We start from the raw sequence: 19,072 nt of genomic DNA, 5'->3' as shown, positions 1-19,072 counted from the left end.
CCCTGGTGGACACTAGACAGAATGCAGCTTTAACACATGAAGCTTTGACTTCACTTGAAAGAACCGGAGGTTGCCGCCTGTTTAAAACCGAAACCTTCCTGTTTCTGTCAGCCCTCTTCTTCTTCTGTGGTTGTAGAGTCACAGCTGTGGCGTCTCTGTGGTTGCAGGTTGAAATCCTCCCGGCTCTCTCAGAGTCAGGAGCTGCCGACAGCTCAGCTTGAGGTTTTTTTATTTATATCTTGCAGATAAAACTCAGAAACATCTCAGCTCTACTCAGAGCGTCACGCTGCCAAACGGGCTTTCACTTTAGTTGCATAGCAACAGAGAGCCGGAAAGAGAGAGGCGGATCTCAGCAACGACTTGAATCGACTGAAGTTTTTTGGCTGCGAATCAGATTTTCCCAGCAGCCTCTTTGGCTTTCGACAAAGACCCAAAGGTGCGAGCTGTCACTTCCTGTTTGGACTCGTTGATCTGACGGTTTCAGAGACTTGTGACCTTCTGCTGCCTCAGAGTGTCTCAACACGATGTGACGGACTTCAAGGCGTCAGAGGAGCGTTAATGGAACAAGTCACGAGCAGCGGACGGACGATTCAACACTTTAGACTCTAGAGCAGGGGTCTTCAACGTTTTTCAGGCCAAGGACCCCCAAACTGATAGAGAGATGGAGCAGGGACCCCCAACTATATATATATATTGTATAACATTGTGTTTTATATTAAATTGGGCCTAGTACCATGTATAAACATACCTGTTTATTGTGCATTCAATACTAAGCTATTCAAATAATACACAGGTTCATATCTTCATGTTTTTATTTTAAACATGTGCAAGGTACAGTGAGTAGGGGGGCCGTGCCACTGCCATTTAGAAACATAACTTGTCAGCTGATACCAATGCCAACATCAACATTGTTTGTCAATTGCATGATAATCATCATACAAGCTATTCAAATTGATGTTTTCATTTTAAACAAATGTGGAAATGAAAATGAGTGATGGCCTATTAGTGTCACTGCCATGCATAAACATACCTGTTATCTTTCATACAATACTGAACTATTAACATAATGGACAGATTCATGTTTGGAGAAAAAAAAAAAGTGAATTTATTTTTTATTGTCTAATCAACCAAAAATTCCGCGGACCCCCTGCAGTACCTCCGCGGACCCCCTAGGGGCCACGGTCCACCTGTTGAAGACCTCTGCTTTAGACTATACTGTAGACCAGTGGTCGCCAACCCGTCGATCTCGGAGACTTTCCCCGTCGCTCTCCAAAATAAAATAAAAATAAATTCAGAAAGACATTGGGCCTCATTCTCGAACATTTTCTGAAGTGTCTTCTGAAATGTTTTCTTACGGACTTTGGAAGACCAACGTCATAAAAGATCTCCGCCTGAAAATGGGTTCTTACACAGCCGAAGTGCACTTCCTCATTCGGGGGAGCACAGCTGAGAACTGTGCTCCCCCGAATGAGGATTCTTAAATTGCGTGCACCTGGGTTTGCATACAGAAATGCCCCGCCAGCTCCTTATAAGGGCATGCAACTGAAGAGACGTGTGCACAATCGACAGGCAACGCGAAAGCAACTTCAGACTGATTAAAATCACGTCAAAGCGGAAAGTCCTGTCCGGATCTCGTCCTATAGTGTTTTTCTCGGTACATTGTAATCCTAGTTTGACTTGATTATAGTGAATGCATTGGGTGCCTTCCATTTCAGCCCATCATACAATATTTATCATTCGATAATTAAGATGTACTTGAAATGTGTTTTATTTTGTTACTCATGTTTTTTCTCTCCATTGAATGGTACATTAGACACTGAACTAGTTCATCTTTATCTCAGTGATAGTGTCCAAATGAGCATAAAATATCACTGGTATGTAAAAACTACACGGACAACAAAATAGATGTAAATGTTGATCAAAATCTTATTCCCTTCTGCTCATAATAAAACAAGTAAACAACTCAGAAGTTGACACCGTCAGGTCCGTTCTCCATCCATTGTGTGCGGTCCCTTTAAGAATTAGGATTTGGGAGTGACGCGGATATGAAAGCTAGTTTATCCGTCTTTCCTTTACAAGCAGGACAATTATTTCTCTCTTTATTTGAGAAAAGTTCATATTTGTGTTGTCAAATTTCACTATGACCCTAAAATTCTGTCTCTTGTGTTATCATATACTGAATGCAAGCAAAACTACAGAGCAAAATCACACTCTTTCTGATTGAACCAATCTATGAACTGTCTGAAACAATGGATATCCACGGCCCCAAATAGGCCCCAAAAAAAATTGCCGCGCACTATGCCCGCAAACATGGCACACTCCCCTTGGGGCTACGCCCCCCTTTCTTTGAATCCTAGAAACGCCCCTGGTCTGGACAGCCTTTTTCTCTCAACGCCTCAATAGGTAGATCTTCCCTGTCACCAAGGCAGAGGTCGGGGATCTTGGGCTTAAAAAGGTTGGTGACCACTGATGTAGACTGTACTACATCTCAGAGGTAAACATTGTACTTTCAATGTACTACATCTTAAAGTTAAATATTGTCCTTTTTACTGTAGTACACCTCAAATATAAATATTGTACTTTGAAATCTCAGAGATACATATTGTACTTTTTATTGTACTACATCTCAGAGGTACATATTGTACTTTTTATTGTACTACATCTCAGAGGTACATATTGTACTTTTTATTGTACTACATCTCAGAGGTACATATTGTACTTTATACTACATCTCAGAGGTAAACATTGTACTTTGACATCTCAGAGGTATATATTGTACTTTTTATTGTACTACCTCTCAGAGGTACATATTGTACTTTTTATTGTACTACCTCTCAGAGTTAGGAGTTAGTTATTGTACTTTTCCTTCAGTAAGGTATTGAATGAGGACGTTTACTTGTAGTGGAGTACTTTCACAGTGTGGTATTAGTACTTCTGAACGGTGAACAACCAGGAGGAGATAATAATTGTCCTCTCTCTCTCTCACAGCGGGAGGCCTCTGACTCACCCGTTACATCACAATTAGAGGATGACGGGGGGGGGGGGGGGGGGGGGGGGGGTGATGGAGGTAGTGAAGACGTTTGTCCCTCTGTGTTCGTCCTCCGGGGTTCAGTGTCTCTCTTCTTCTCTCTACATTCTGTCCTCAACACTCTCTGAGACTTTTAGTTGCTCACTGGGGAGCAGATCTGCCTCCAAGCTCCGCCTCCACGCTGATCAGAAGATGGCAAACAGGAAGTGAATAAATCGTCACTTTTGACACAACATGAAGTGGGATGTGGGATGTGAGGCTCAGTGATGGATCACCCAGCAGCTCGCTGACGGAGCGTTTAGGACGAATACATCAGAGCTGTACACACACACACACACACACACACACACACACACACACACACACACCTTTCTGAAGTCTCAGAGGAGATGCAGGCGACCTCTGACCTCAAATTAGAACCATCTCCAAAATCAAACCAGTCGTCTCTCATCCTGACCTGTAGAAAGTCATTCATGCTTTTATCTTCTCAACACTCGACCACTGTGAGTAGAGTAAAGTAAAGTAGAATAAAGTAAAGTAGAGTAAAGTAGAGTAAAGTAAAGTAGAGTAAAGTAAAGTAGAGTAAAGTTAAGTAGAGTAGAGTAAAGTAAAGTAGAGTAAAGTAAAGTAGAGTAAAGTAGAGAAAAGTATAGTAGAGTAGAGTAAAGTAAAGTAGAGTAAAGTAGAGAAAAGTAAAGTAAAATAAAGTAAAGTAGAGTAAAGTAAAGTAGAGTAAAGTAAAGTGAAATTAAATGAAATAACATTTGGTGTCTTTCACAACAAGTACACGACTTCCTCCATGAGCAGCACAGCGATGCTCTTTAATTTAAATATTCTAAACTCTGAGGAAGAAGACAAATCATTTGAACTCTCTGTCTGTGAATATTCTGTGAGGAGCATTAATTTAAATCATCATCAACACGGAGAAGCTACAGAATGATATACTAAGTTTAATCTATAATAATACATCATCATTTAGTGGTTGATTATATTTTGCTTTAATATTCTGAATGAAATATAGTAAACAAATAAAAGTATTTATAAAGTATGAATACAAATATTTACCTCTGACATGTAGTAGAAGTATAAAGTATCATCAATTGGAAATACTTAAAATAAAGTACAAGTACCTCAAAATTGCACTTAATTACTTTCTGTCACTGAAAATAAAACAACCATCCAAACAGGAAACAGCTGTTTTTCACAATAAAACTTCCTCTCGTGGAGTTTCTGAGGAGTTCTGTTTGGGTCACCGACCAGCTGAGACCTGTCAGACGGTGAAAAGGGCAGAGACGACTTCTCACCGTCTGTTTTCTGACAACACCTGTCTGTCTGTCTTCCTGACAGATGTGCCCTCGAGCAAACACACCTGAGCTCAGTTCACCTTCATCACGGGTCACATGACTGGATGATGTCGTCACGAAACACTGTCTCTGAGACGTTTATATTTATACAACACTCAGAGTATTAATATGTCATAACGGTTAATACAGTGATACTGTGAGACAGACAGGCAGAGATAGAGAGACAGACAGACAGAGAGACAGACAGACAGAGAGACAGACAGGCAGAGATAGAGAGACAGACAGACAGAGAGACAGACAGGCAGAGAGACAGAGAGACAGAGAGAGAGACAGACAGACAGAGAGACAGACAGACAGAGAGACAGACAGACAGAGAGACAGACAGACAGAGAGAGAGACAGACAGAGAGACAGAGAGACAGACAGACAGACAGACAGACAGACAGACAGACAGACAGGATGCCGTCTGTTGTCATCGCTAACTGAAGCTTCAGCAAATGCTGTCGACTCTCATCCAGAGTCAGACAGCCGGAAGACACTCTGTGTGTGTGTGTGTGTGTGTGTGTGTGTGTGTGTGTGTGTGTGTGTTAAACAGTCACTTGATGCTGTCGACACGTTTCCAGACTGTGGAAATGTTTACTGAGGTAATAAATCGAGAGAGAAGTAGAGTCATTTTCTCATAGACTTCTATACAACCAGAGGAGTCGCCCCCTGGTGGATACTAGAGGGAATGCAGCTTTAAGACCCAGACCCAGAACACTCTGGAGGGATTATTGTAACGTTTCTACTCCGCTACATTAGCGTTAGCTCGCTAAACCTGAGACACATTCATTATTGGAAAATAATTACATTATGTGACCTCTTTATTGGACAATAACATACAACGTAAATTCATTCTTTAATTCACACGAATTGAACCTGTTTATATGGTTCATACGGAGAGATTTCATGAAGTCTTTGGTGAATTAAAAATATAAATGATCTTGATAATTTTCACGTATTATTGTTGTTGCTCAGTAATAAAGAGAATTTATAAAAGTATCAATAAAATCCTCATGAAACACACACATGATGGACTGATCATTGAATCTCTACATCTGATGTTCCTGGATTAATATCACGGCTGCATTAATGTGTCTGTTACGTTTGAATTCTGCCTCACTGAACTCAGATCAGCTTCGAGGTCTTATTGATCAGTGAGTCGACAGGTCGATGCTGCCACCTAGTGGCACAGTGCAGAACTGAAGAAAAACAAGAGAACTGAGTCTGCTGTCTCCAAACGATGCTCATCACCAGAATGTCACCATGACTGAAACGTATACTTCATATATATATATATATATATATATATATATATATATATATATCATGAAACTTGTATATCATGTCAGACACTTAAAGGAACATTTCATAATATTGTCCTGACGATAATTATTATGTCAATGTGATATTTTCTTTCTGACTTCTGGAAACACATCAAGATTAACAATAATAAAAAGTCATTATTGATTAATCTGCTAGTTAATCACAAACATTGATCATCTTTAAAAAAAAATTCTATAAAATGTTCTAAAGCTGCAGTTGTTTTAAACTCAAAATGTTACCTCCAATAAAGACCTTCATAGTTGAATATTACAAACTTCTAACTTCCCTTTAAGAAATATTTCACTATACTTCACCTGAATATTTGCTAAATTTCACCTTCACACAAAAAGCTACGACACAAAACGTTTTATTATTTTCAGTGATTGTCCCTCCATCCTGTTCAAAGCTGTTTCATATTTGTCGTTGTTTATCATAACTGTATCTTCTTGTTTTAAAAAGACATCATTTATAAACATTTGAATAACTTACATGTTTTAATATGAAGTATATCACATATTTGTTGTAACTGAGGGTTCTGTCCAGCAGGTGGCGACGTTTCATCAGATCAGATTCTTCTGAGCGGCCTGGAAACCTGCAGACACAGACTCAAACATCAGGAAGACCACCAGGAAGACCAGGAAGACCACCAGGAAGACCACTAACACCAGTAAGACCAGGAAGCTCATTAAATATGCTGAACTATTTAATTTAGACACCTCAGTATTCTATGCTGTGGAGCTATGGAAGCCCAATCATTAAAAGTCATTAAAACTGATGATGACAAAACATCACGAGATACGACGTCAAGACATGAATTCAAATGTTTGACCTAAAACTTCATTAGAACATCATTCGGACTCATCTCTTCATTATGACTTCTCATCATTTTGACTGAAAGTCAAAACTGACTTTTAAAAATTAACATAATTTAGACTCTGGACTGTTAAGTCAGAGTAATGTTTTGAAGTGAAATCCTTGTATTACATAGTTAATTACTTTTGTTCTCTTTTCTTTAACTTTCATTCAAACTGATGGTTTGATTTGGAAAAAATCAGTGTCACTATTTGATCTTCTGATTCACCGTTTGTGGTGCATTCTCTCTAGTGTCCACCAGGGGGCGACTCCTCTGGTTGCATAGAAGTCTATGAGAAAATGACTCTACTTCTCTCTTGATTTATTACCTCAGTAAACATTGTAAACATGAGTTTATGGTCTCAATCTCTAGTTTCAAGTCTTCTTCAATACAGCATGATGTTCATTTAGTACATTATGGTCCATTTAGAGTCACACAGACCATAAAGCAGGGGATGCTTTAGGGCGGGGCTACATGGTGATTGACAGGTGGAGAATTATTTCTGTTGTGTTTAAATATATGAGGTCTGATATCTGTACAAACATTCGTATCATATGAAGTTCATATTAAAAGGTTCTGTTGATGTGAGTGAATGTGGGAGCAGCAGACCAGCTGCTGAGTTCAGGAGATGAAGCGGCCTCGAGGGAGAGGCAGCCATGACTCATACTTCCCATCATGCATTCTCCTCCTTCAGCCAAACACACACACACACACACACACACTCTCTCTCTCTCTCTGTAGTGTGTGTGTGTGTCACAGTAAAGTCTCAACAGTGAACATTTACTTTTAACAAAGTCTCACCCCTTTATTTAATACTTCTACATCATAATTCACTCTATAAAGCATCTATATACATCACATTAAATATCAATATCCGCCACGCTCCTTATTTTATTATTTATTTAATTTGCAATTATTTGCAAGCTGATTGTCTTTTATTTCATTTTATTTCATTTTGTATTTGTTTTATTTAGTTACTTACAGTTATCCCAGTTAAGAAGCCTTAAGTCTGTAATAAAATGATGATGGTATTATTAATGTGAAATAAAAAATGTTATACAACCCGTTTAAATGACATTAATTTAGGCACAATTGAGGGCGTGGCCACTTTGAGTGACATGTGGGTGTGGCCTCGGCTCCCGACGACGATCCGCCTCTTTGACCATTTTTAACGCTACGCTGTGTCGTCACTGTTCACAATGATAACGCTAAAATAAAGGGACGTACAGAGCATATACTGAATGTATATATACATATATGAATATATATATAGTATATTAAGTATGTTACCATGATAACATTTTCAAATTAGCACAAATCACAAAGCAGAGTTGAGGCTAAAACAAAGTACATAATGAAATATGAAAAGATTATATTAGAGCAATATTACAAATAAGTTCATAACCAAAAGACAATTTTTTTTATTGATCATTTTGAGACATTTGTTATATAACAACCTCAAAACGAGATCAATGGAGCTATTTTTCATGGAATTTATACAAATTCGGATTAAAATTCAAATCAATCTTTAGTGAAAAAATGTCTCCTTTTAGCATCACAATACTAATATATTGTGTGATTTAAACAGTTATCTCAACAATTTCTACCATGTATGTACTGATTTCTTTGTGATTTTTTCATTTTTAGACATGGTATTTGTAGTGTTTTTGCGTTTGGGACACACAGGTGTCCCATTAAGAGCTTCCTCTCTGAGTGAAGTCTATATTTGACTCTGCACATCAACACTGACTGTAAACACAAGGAGAGCAGCGGTGTTTGTTTCCATCAGCTGAGATAATGTCTGTTCTCATGACCGAGACTGTAAATAAACACAGAGTACTTCTGTGTGAGTCCAACAAACTGGAACACTGAGAGAAATACTGGATATTCAAACCTGTGGTCAGTATCAGACTGTACTCTAGTCTCATGGAAAGTAGCTGTAAAAAATGTGGAATTTGGGGTTAAAACAACTCAAAATCTTGTGAGTTTAACAAAATGTAAAAAGTGACCACAAAATAGACAGGGTATAAATTAATTTCAGCTTCCTACGATCCAATTAAATGTAATATATTAAAGACATATTGAACATCCAATTTCAAATAAAATTGAATAAATTGAAAGACTTTTTAAGATTTTGCAGGAAAAATATTTGAATTACCTGATAAATCCAAGCGTTGCTTCATTCTTTCTGTTTGGTTCAAACATAAGTGACGGTAAATGCAGAAGGAACAACAACTACTACTGTTGTAAAAGGGACGTTTCTTTGAGACCTCAATATTTAGTTTACAGATAGAAATGTTACGTCACATGTGGAGCTCCACAGGGCTCAATCTTTGGACCCTTGTTCTTTCTACTTGTATGTAAATATTACAAATTGGGAGTTTTTCCTGTATGCTGACGATTAAGCTTTGTTAGCAAGTACAACATTATACTAAAAAACGACTACATTTAGTAAAGACTGAATCGATTACATTTGGAGCTATGATGCAAAACCAAACCACAGTAACATATTTCTGGTTTTATAGTTTATGAAAATTGGTCTTATTTTGGATTTATTTTATTTTAACTGCAGCTTTACTCTGGATAAGTGGAAGTTTTAATAACTTTTATACTACAGGAAAAGGGAAGATCAAATTAAGATATTAAATCTTTTTTTGAAAATGTACTCTTTGTATGAAGTGTAATATCTGAGATAATTAAACCTAAACACCTAAATTTAGACGCAAAAGTCTTTATTCTTAAATTTTTGGTGACTTGTGTTACATTCTACTTATAGTTTGTTTTATTCTATTTATATTTTCTGTCTTGTGCCGGATTGTGTTATTTATTTCGCCCAGTTTTTGTGTATATTTGAATATGTTTGTTGTTTTATGCCAGAATCTAAATAAATCCATTTGGTCACATTTAGTACAAACTTGAAATTAGAGACAGAAATGGTGCAATGAGCTTTTAATTTACAACATGCAACAAATCACAACTTGTAGATTAAACACACTTTTTAAAAAAAATGTAGAAAAACAACAACAAGTCAATGTGAGCTCTTTGTGATGTGACTTATAATAATACTACTGTGGACTAAAACACAATAAAAGCACTTCATTTCTCCACCTCGTGAGCACAAATCTTAAGACACACCTCGCCATTTTGAATGTGTTTCCATTGTCTTCAGTTAATTTTACTCACTGAAACCAAGTCAACCCATTTAGCTTGCAAATAGCAGATTAATCTGTAGGCCAATCTATACGTCAACAGAACATTAAGGCACTTTGGAGGAAAAACTAAATAATCTGAACTATAAGGGCGTTTGAGTTCACCTGTTTTCACGATGATACTGGAGGTTTTTCTTAAATGTTTTAGCTCATTAGCTAGTAGCGCTGATCCAGAATCGTGAATGGACATCTCACAGAACTCGTGACATTTCAATCACTTTGAGGTTTGTACAATCCGTTGTGGGTAAAATGTTGAAAATACAAACTCACTGGGAGGTTGTTGATCATCTGCACCATCGCTTACTCACCGAATGGTACACAATGTTATTTTTAAGGTGTTCAAAATGATGCTAGATGGGTGTAAAGTACAAAGAAACATGATATTCTCTGACTAAGAAAAGGTTATAATCAACACAGACTACTGTGTATGAAATCAATCTTGGTTCCACATGGCTCTTATTGACTTTAATGAGACCTTTTTCGGTTTGTTTGTTTTGTTGTATTTTTACGCCCAAAGTTGAGCTTCAAAGTTCAGTCTAGAACTTAAACCTGGATCTCTCGCAGCAGATAGATTCTTTTATCCATTCAAACTGTTCCAGAAGTCCTCACAGTCTTCAGAAAAGATCGGAAGATTGTTTGATCCAATCGAAAGGTCCAGAACAGCAACTGAATGGACCTTGAGGTTAACATTTTATAGGTTTAAATGTGTGTTATATTAACCCTGAAACATCAAAATGTCTGTTCTAATAAAGTCAATAACAACCAGATGGACTCAAGACAGAAATCCAATGTCGCCTTCAGTTAAACATGGTTTAAGTTACTTTAACGGAGGTGACCTTTGTCTCTCTTTGTTACTTTTAATCTATCTGAAAAGTCTCTGAGCAGATTTCCGTGACATGTCCTTCACTGATCATAATGTGTCTCACGACAGTACTGGATCAATACGTATTAGCCATCAAACCACAGACCAGTTACCATCCTACTGTATCTACCAAGTGGACAAACAGGTACACTTAGTACATCAGGTCACTTTGCAACGGTGAGAATAAGAAAACACATGCACGGCAAAATATATAATGTAAACAGTCTGGTTTGTTTGGTTCCACACTAAAACCGTCCAGGCAGCAATATAAAACCCAACTTTAGGGTCAAACAATAAAGGATGCACCAATATAAAAATGACCCAAATTTGATACTGAAACTGGATGCTGGGCAGATATTGATGGAAAAACTCGGTATATCAAATGTTCATCAATAGAATCTTAAAACAAATCAAAGCACGCTGACTAAAGCTAAAACATTATTTTTGTCCAGTAATACTTAACAAATTCCCAAATTAAATTTACATTAGATTTGATCATTTAATTATCAGCAGACCTTTTTATCATCAGTGCATCTATAATGAAATAAAACCTTCATATGTCAAACTGGTCCACACCAAAAAAATTAAATACAGTACAGTGAAGCAGCAAATACAAACAGCATAATGTGAAACACCTTGGACCACCACAAACCAAGGTTACAAAAACAATGCAGCAATGCTTTACTGTGTAGGAAAACAGTTTTTGATTAGTTGTGACTATAATAAGATGTGAAAGAGCCGTATACACTGTGTGATAAAAGCTGACAATCAAAGATAAGACGTGTTGACATCTTTGGCTTTTAATCCAAAAATGGTGTTTCTCGGATCACACTGTGAGACACGTCCACCGACGCTAGCCGCCGGTTTGAGATATTTAGGACTGCTGCTGTGAGCTTTCACGGGTCCACACACCTGGTAAACAAGACCCGACCGTTTCCAAATCATAGTCATTCTAATTTAGTAGCGCAAGTTTCCAATATTTCTCTTCATTACGCTAAATATAGTAAGCTAGCGAGCCACGCCGAACGGACAATCACGTAACCACACCAGCCTGATTTTAAAGAAAGACGTGAAAAGAGCGGAACCTCTTAACACCGTATCAAGTGGAGGTGTTACTGGTGTAATATTATATGCAACTCAAGATGTAGCATGTTTTCTGTTAGTTCAATATACAAATGTTTTTTATGAAATGATCACATGGATTTATTTGTTTAATCCTGTGTGAATTAAATAATTCACAAGTGACTTTCTGTGAATATTGAGTTAGAATGTGCTTATTATCAATTATTAATCAATTATCCGGGTGATTGTGCATCGCGATATCTCGATGTACGATTCCATAGTAAAACGATAAATTATCACACTGAATCATCACCAAGCACAAGTAGTAAATTCTGTGCCAGCACCGTGGAAACAAAACCAATGGGAAGTCAATTTGGATCCTTTTGTCGTGGTCGACACAATTATTTGGTCAGGGTAGACGAACGGGTCAAAACACGGAACTTTCACCCAGGAGACCGGTGTTTGTGTCCCGCGTAAAAACCAACAGTCAACGTTGAGTTATTTTTAATTTAGTGGGCTACAAATGTACAAATGTAATTATTTTAACCCAAAACCATGAGATTTTCTTTCCTAACCCTAACCAAGTAGTTTTGTTGGCTTAACCCTAAAAACGTAATTTTGTTGCCGATAAATTGTTCCTCTAGTTTTAACACGTACATGCTATCACCATTTAATGCGCTGTTAAGAGGCCGTGATCATTTCACGTATTTCTGTTGAATCAAACTATCTTAAAAATAATGCATGGAAACATTTTTGGATTAAGCACCATTGATGGAAAACTTTTCAAAAAATAGAAAAAAGAAAGTCTTTCTGCTAACGTAAAATATAAACGTTGTGAAATGCGATTGAGTTACAGTAACTTAAGCTTATCACTGGCAGCAGAGACAACCCTAATAAACAGCATGACTTCTACAGCGTAGTTTAGGGTTTCGATAATTTATTTAAATTACTTAATATGTTTTAGCATTTTTTTTGTTCTACTTTCATCTGACATGCTACAACTTAGATTTTATTCCACGTAGCTCACAGTGTGAAACTGATAGATCGCCGTTATCACACAGTGTGTAGAGCTATAAGAGACGCACCAGAAGAAAGACAATAATCTGTATTTAAACGCGTTGTAATTTTTGTCCCGTAAGCCGAAACTTCCACACGGTTTATAGTCAGAGTGAAACATTCGATTGTAATCAGATTTGACGAGAATCCTTCAATTCTTCACTCGGAGCTGCTTCAGAGGAAACGTAACACATTCAGTGTAAAAATCCGAAAGCATCGCACTTAAGATATTTTTTGGCATCTGATGAACAGTAAGGCAGTAATCTGAGGGTTGAACGTCTCTGACGTGAAAGCAGAGTTCAGCTTCACATCATCCAGAGGTTGTTTTTTTTGAAGAAATGGCAGGAAAGTTTCCCCACTCGATCACAGGCCGCGCTCGATTTAATTTTAACATGATTTTTTTAATTCTACAAACATTACTCGAGAGGTAGAACCACTGCAGCTGCAGAAATAATTTGATTGGTTGAGCTAAACCACAACTTTTCCTTTTAACCGGTGAACTTTAAGAGCATGAAAGAAGTCTAATTAATATTTAAATATGTTTACGGGTCAGCTAACGTCCTGAACTAGATGCATGTTAAAATGAGTAGCTGCTGACTTAATAGTAATTCCGTTTAAAAGAAAATTAAGTAAAAATAGTTATCGTGACAAGCCGGCGTTGATATTATCAACAATGTTAGACTAGAATTAGCTTGTTAGCTAATGCTAGCACAGAGTTAAAATGAGCAAAATCATTTTAAAACACATATTTCAGTGTTTCAAAGTTGTTGCTAGGTTAGCATATTAACTTCTGTCTTTGTTAAGACCTTATCAGTCCTTACTATCGATCTTCAATCAATGAAACTTCCCTGTTAATTTGAAGTCAACTAGTTAAATTAGTTAGCTAAACTTGGGAAAACGATATATTATTATCAACAATAGAGGCCGAGTTATGCTAGCATTAGCTTTGCTAGCTACATGCTACAACAGAACTTAAATTAGCAGGAATGGATTTAACTCATTCATCACGCTGCTAATGAGCTAACCAACATTAGCAAACTAACTGTTTTAATCCACTACTTTGAACCACTTGTGTTCTATTTGTGCTCAGATACTCTGATTGGTCAGAAATCTACGGAGCTGGAGGACCATATGTGGAAATCTGTGCACATAGATGAACAAAGTGTTAACGCTCACTAAATAAAGAGCACAGATTGATAAATCAAAGTCAGGCAAATGGGAAAAACACATCAACGTGTGAGGATAAAGTGAGATATTTTGTGCTTTAACAGTCAAAGTGACTCTTAATTATTTTCTACGCTGGATATTTAAAGTTTTTCACTATTTTTCTGATGCCAGTTATTAGTTATTGTGCTTTCATTCAACTGGTATGACAATTAAATAAAGCTTTTTTCAAATCAATTATAGTTTTGCCATTTAATCTGAATGCCAGACGCATACTTCAGTATTTTTTATATTATCTGTGCAGATTTCTTATTGATCTGTAGGCCTATATACAATTAAATGATTCACATATATGTTTAAATTCATCCATAATTGTTCCACACGCATATTTTATGATTTTTCACGATTTATTAATCCATTTGTACATTTACTAATCGCTGTGTTGGTTTTGTTGATCAGTACGTGTGTGTTATTAACTCATGCTTAGGTCTTATTAATCCCTAGGCATGTCTTAATCGTATCTTTATTTATGTTGTTTATAATTAATCTGCACAATGTTTTATTGATCTGTGTGTACATTTTTAATCCACATGTATGTTTTATTAAACTGGGTTAAACTTTTATCAATCCGTTAAATGAGCGTTAAATGTATTAATCCGTGCAAACAGATTTCCGGTATTTTGTTTTTACCATTTGACCCCCGACAGGCTCCATATATATCATAACTACGTTACTAGTTTAAAGCGGACTCTACTGATGTGCTTTCTGAAAATTCAGATTGAATTTAAATTCAACATTTAACAGTTTTTTGTTGTTTTTTTATTTTATAAAGCACCAAGGACAGTCGTGAATGTCCCGTCGTGGAATTACAGTTTGAAGGATATTGTTGGTGTTATTCATTTTTTATATATTTTTATTGTCAACAAATCTCATGTACAGATTAAAATCCTCACTACTGTCTTGACTTCCTGTCTCAGCTCAAAGCCCATTGGTTCCTACTGAAGATGTAAATCTTTACAAACACAAATAGTTCCATCAGTTATTTCCTAAAACAGCTGGAGTTTTCAAATCAGACAAACAGGAAGAAATAGCACATTTTTTATTGGGGACTATTTTCAGCAGCGGATTAATCCATATTTAGTGCTCTATTTAGTGGGTATTTTGGTATAAACCTGTTAGCAGATTAATTAATTGTTGGCTTGGTTCTGCACATTTGTTGACAAATAGGACAAATATATAGTACGACCACACTTATCTTTTAATTACAGACAAATGTTGCATTTTTCCTTGATTTTTGTGTTTGTTTGCATTGTTAGCATGCTAATGTTGACTTTTGTTTCAATTCACAGAATCCGTTAGCATGCTACTGGTTTTATATTTGTTTAGCACACATTAGCCCCTGAGTTATGTCATTAGCATGCAAGCTATCTCCTGTAAAAACATTAGCTTGGTAATGTTTGTTAGCACACTAGAATAATGACAAGAATATTTTTTGTGCGCTAGCAGAATTTAGCATAGCAGGCTAACAGGGCTTTACTGTGCATCTTGTCATTGGTGGGCATTTAAGAAAAGGGATTTTATTAAAAAAGAGATTAAAGTGTCCGTGGTCCAGACTGCTTTTAGCTTTCTGAATTTAAAAAGTAGAATAAAAAAAGTTGGAATGGATGAAATATTTGATCAGGAATCGAGCAAATCAAGCTAGTAACTGTAAACCAGCGAAGAAGAGGCGACTCGCGACTGCGGCTGATTTTGGCGGGAAAATCTTCTTGATTTTTTTTTGTTTTTTTATGGCACACAACAGGAACAGGGCGTTGTTCTTTTAGAGCTCACGCTGCTTCAACTTGTCTAAAAAAGCTTCTCTAAATACTTGATAAGCAGGAAAATTAAAAACATCATCTGTTGATACATTGATGGTTTAAATGGGACTTTAGAAGTCTGAGAGGGAAAGTAAATGTTTACTGTAAAGCAACAGCTGGTCCTGGATCAGCTGTTCCATTACCTCTGTAGAGTGAGTTATAATCCAATCAGGTTGATTATCCAGGTGGTTGCTAGGCAGAAACCAGGACACAGCAAACTGCCGTCACAGCACAACTGGCTCCTTCACGAAGGATCACTTCTTACACTGCTGCACCTGGAGGGAAGGGAGGAAGTATGGAGGGAAGGAGGGAAGGGAGGAGGGAAGGGAGGAAGTATGGAGGGAAGGAGGGAAGGGAGGAAGTATGGAGGGAGGAGGGAAGGGAGGAAGTATGGAGGGAAGGGAGGATCGAGGGAAGGAAGGAGGGAAGGAAGGATGAGAGGATGGAGAGAAGGAAGAAAGGAAGGGATGAGGGATGGATGGAAGAGAGGGAGGAGGGAATGAAGGATGGAAGGAGGAAAGGAGAAATGAAGAATGGATGGATGGAGGGGAGGAAGGAAGGAAGGAAGGGGCAAGGGAAGGATGGAAGAGAAGGAGGAGTTAAGGAGGGAAGGAAGGAATGGAGGATGGAGAAAAGGAAGGGAGAAACAAATGAAGGATGGAGGGAGGGAAGAATGGAGGAGAGGGAGGAAGGACAGAAGGATGGAGGGAAGGAAAGAATAAAGGAAGGATGGTGATAAGGAAGGGTGAAGGGAAGAATGGAAGGGAGGTAGTAAGGATGGAAGGGAAGGAAGGAAGGGAGAAAGGAAGGATGACCGAAAGGACGGAGGGAGAAAGAATAGAAATATGTAAGGAGGATGGAGCGAAGGAAAGACGGATGGAGGGAAGAATGGCAGGAAAAAAGAGAAGGGAAGGGAGAGGGAAAGAAGGGAAGGAGGGATGGGTAGAAGGTAAGAAGGAAGGATGGAAAGAAAATAGAAAGGAAGGAGGGATAGAGGAAGAAAAGATTGGGTTGAAGGGTGCAAGGGTTGAAGGGTGCAGGAGATAAGGAGATAAGGAGGAATGGAAGGAGGAAAAACATCACAGAGGAAAAAGTGATGAAGGAATGATTGAAAAGAGAAGGAGACACTAAAGTGTCCTTCTCTTCACTGCAGTAGAAATAATCTCCATCATGTGAATCACATGTCTGATGATCACTTCCTGTTATGAAACACAGATAATCAGATTTTCTGCTTTTCACTCGTTCGTCTCCGTCTCTTTTAACGGCTGATTAGCTTTAGCATTGACAGCATTCAACACATTAACTATAAAATATATATTAATAAAACCAGACATACCGGTCTGATGGGAGCCGCAGGTCACACTGTAAGACGTCCACAAACTAACGGCCATCAGGAACGTCGCTATGAAGCCAAACACCTGCAGACAGACACACAACAGGTTAGCATGTTAGCATGAACATCACTGTCTACTTTAGACTGGGGGAAGGAAGGGAGGGGCAAGGGAAGGAGGGAAGAGTTAAGGAGGGAAGGAAGGAATGAATGGAGGAAGGAGGGAGGGAAAGGAGGAATGGACGATGGAGAAAGGGAAGGAAGGGAGGGGCAAGGGAAGGAGGGAAGGAAGGAATGAATGCAGGATGGAGAGAAGGAAGGAAAGAAGGAGGGAGGGAAAGGAGATAGAAGGATAGAAGGATGGAAGGAAAATTGGAAGGGAGAAAGGAAGGATGGAAGGAAGAAAGGGAGGAGGGAAGTAAAGAACAAAGGATGGAGGTAAGGAAGGAAGGATGGGGGAAGGAAGGAAAGGAGGGAAAATTAGAAGGAAGGGAGAAAGGAAGGAAGGACACTTAAATAAAGTTACTTTTGTGTGAGAAAAGTCTTCTTATAAACAGATTGTTTATAAGAAGTGGACGTAGTCGTCGTGACTTCACTCTTCTTCGTCGCCATGTTGTTGTTTTGTTTGTAACAAATGAAGAGAGGTGACCATATTTGGACATATTTATACAACCAGAGGAGTCGCCCCCTGGTGGACACTAGAGAGAATGCAGCTTTTCCTCGTCGTGAGTCTCTTTAACGTACCGATCCGGCCACCAGCGCTGAAACTCCTCCGCTCTTCACAGCAGCGACGATGGAGGCGATGACGATGAGGACGGTCCCAACGGAGTAATGAAAGAACTCCTGAAACAGCAGACGAGGGTTTAATGAAAGACTCGGATATATAATAATAATACAATATTTATCTTTAAAATCAAAAGGAGTGTTTAGACATAAATGTGTTTAAAGGCATAAAAGGCCATTCCCGGACTACGGGAACGAAAACTCTGCTCCCGGGCCGGTCTAGTTCATAGCGCCGGTTAGCATCATAGCTAAGCTAACGGTTAGCAACGCCTGGAAGGGTACATCCAATCAGAGGCAGAGTGAATCATTTGAATCCCTCCCACATACAGTCACAATGTGAGTCGATATATCCTCAGATTTAAATGAACAATAACAGGAAGTGATACTTCCTTCCTTCTTTATTTATCCCTAAAGGTACTTGAGTCCTGTTCCGGTACAGAAGTCAGATTGTAAAGGAGATCAACATGCAGATGGTTTCATAAAGAGCTTTAATATGTTTACTCCTGCTCACCGTCAGCGGCCAGTTGATGCACGGCATCTTCGCCTGCAGCCTGAACAGGTGCATGAGGAAGAAGATGAGGAAGGCGATGAGGAACCACAGCGTCACCACCTCGAAGTATTGGAACGCCGCCCAGCTGGGCCAACCGCGAGCACAGTGGACGCAGAGGAAGGCCACGAGCAGGGCGATCTGAGAGGAGACACATAATCAAGTTTTACCTCTTCTAACACTTTGAGTGCATTCAACCGTCAGAGATCTGTCTTCAGAAAGGTCTTATTCTACAACAGAACACAGATACGACGCTGATGGGCAGCGACACACACTCACCATGTGGAATATTCTAAATAATGAGTATTTAAACTGTAAAAACACACGTTAGAATATAAACAATCAGTATTAATCTTGTGAAAGTTAGGACGCGTCATATTTAGGAGTGTAACATAGATTTAGCACAATATTATGGGATGTTATTTAGGCTCATTAAACACAACTCTGTTCCTTTGATTCATGTTTATTTATGGGCTGTGCGACGCAGAGTCAATATATTATATATCAATATACTGCAACAATGTTGTAGTGTTGATTATTGGTGCTTTCACTAAATATTTATAGAGATTTAAGAAGAATGAATCATGAAGAGTAATGTGGATATAATGCTACGTGAGTAAAGATAATGTAACTATATACATATATATATATATA

The 19,072-nt window shown here is 38.2% G+C and overlaps 1 protein-coding gene across 1 annotated transcript; it reads right to left on the bottom strand.

Moving 5' to 3' along the window:
* Positions 1-14,956: 14,956 nt before the first annotated feature.
* Positions 14,957-18,574, bottom strand: cmtm7 (CKLF-like MARVEL transmembrane domain containing 7; the record flags this gene model as incomplete). The annotated part of the gene is made up of 4 exons (XM_031877283.1): positions 14,957-16,033; positions 17,095-17,176; positions 17,833-17,931; positions 18,383-18,574. Coding segments are annotated over 4 exons (387 nt in total), but the record flags the coding sequence as incomplete, so codon positions are not given.
* Positions 18,575-19,072: the final 498 nt, after the last annotated feature.

The sequence above is a fragment of the Anarrhichthys ocellatus genome, unplaced genomic scaffold (genome assembly GCF_004355925.1).
Source record: "Anarrhichthys ocellatus isolate YVR2014 unplaced genomic scaffold, GSC_Weel_1.0 scaffold132, whole genome shotgun sequence".
Taxonomy (NCBI): Eukaryota; Metazoa; Chordata; class Actinopteri; order Perciformes; family Anarhichadidae; genus Anarrhichthys; species Anarrhichthys ocellatus.
The sequence above is the reverse complement of the archived record's forward strand: the minus strand, read 5'-3'. Positions and strand labels throughout refer to the sequence as shown.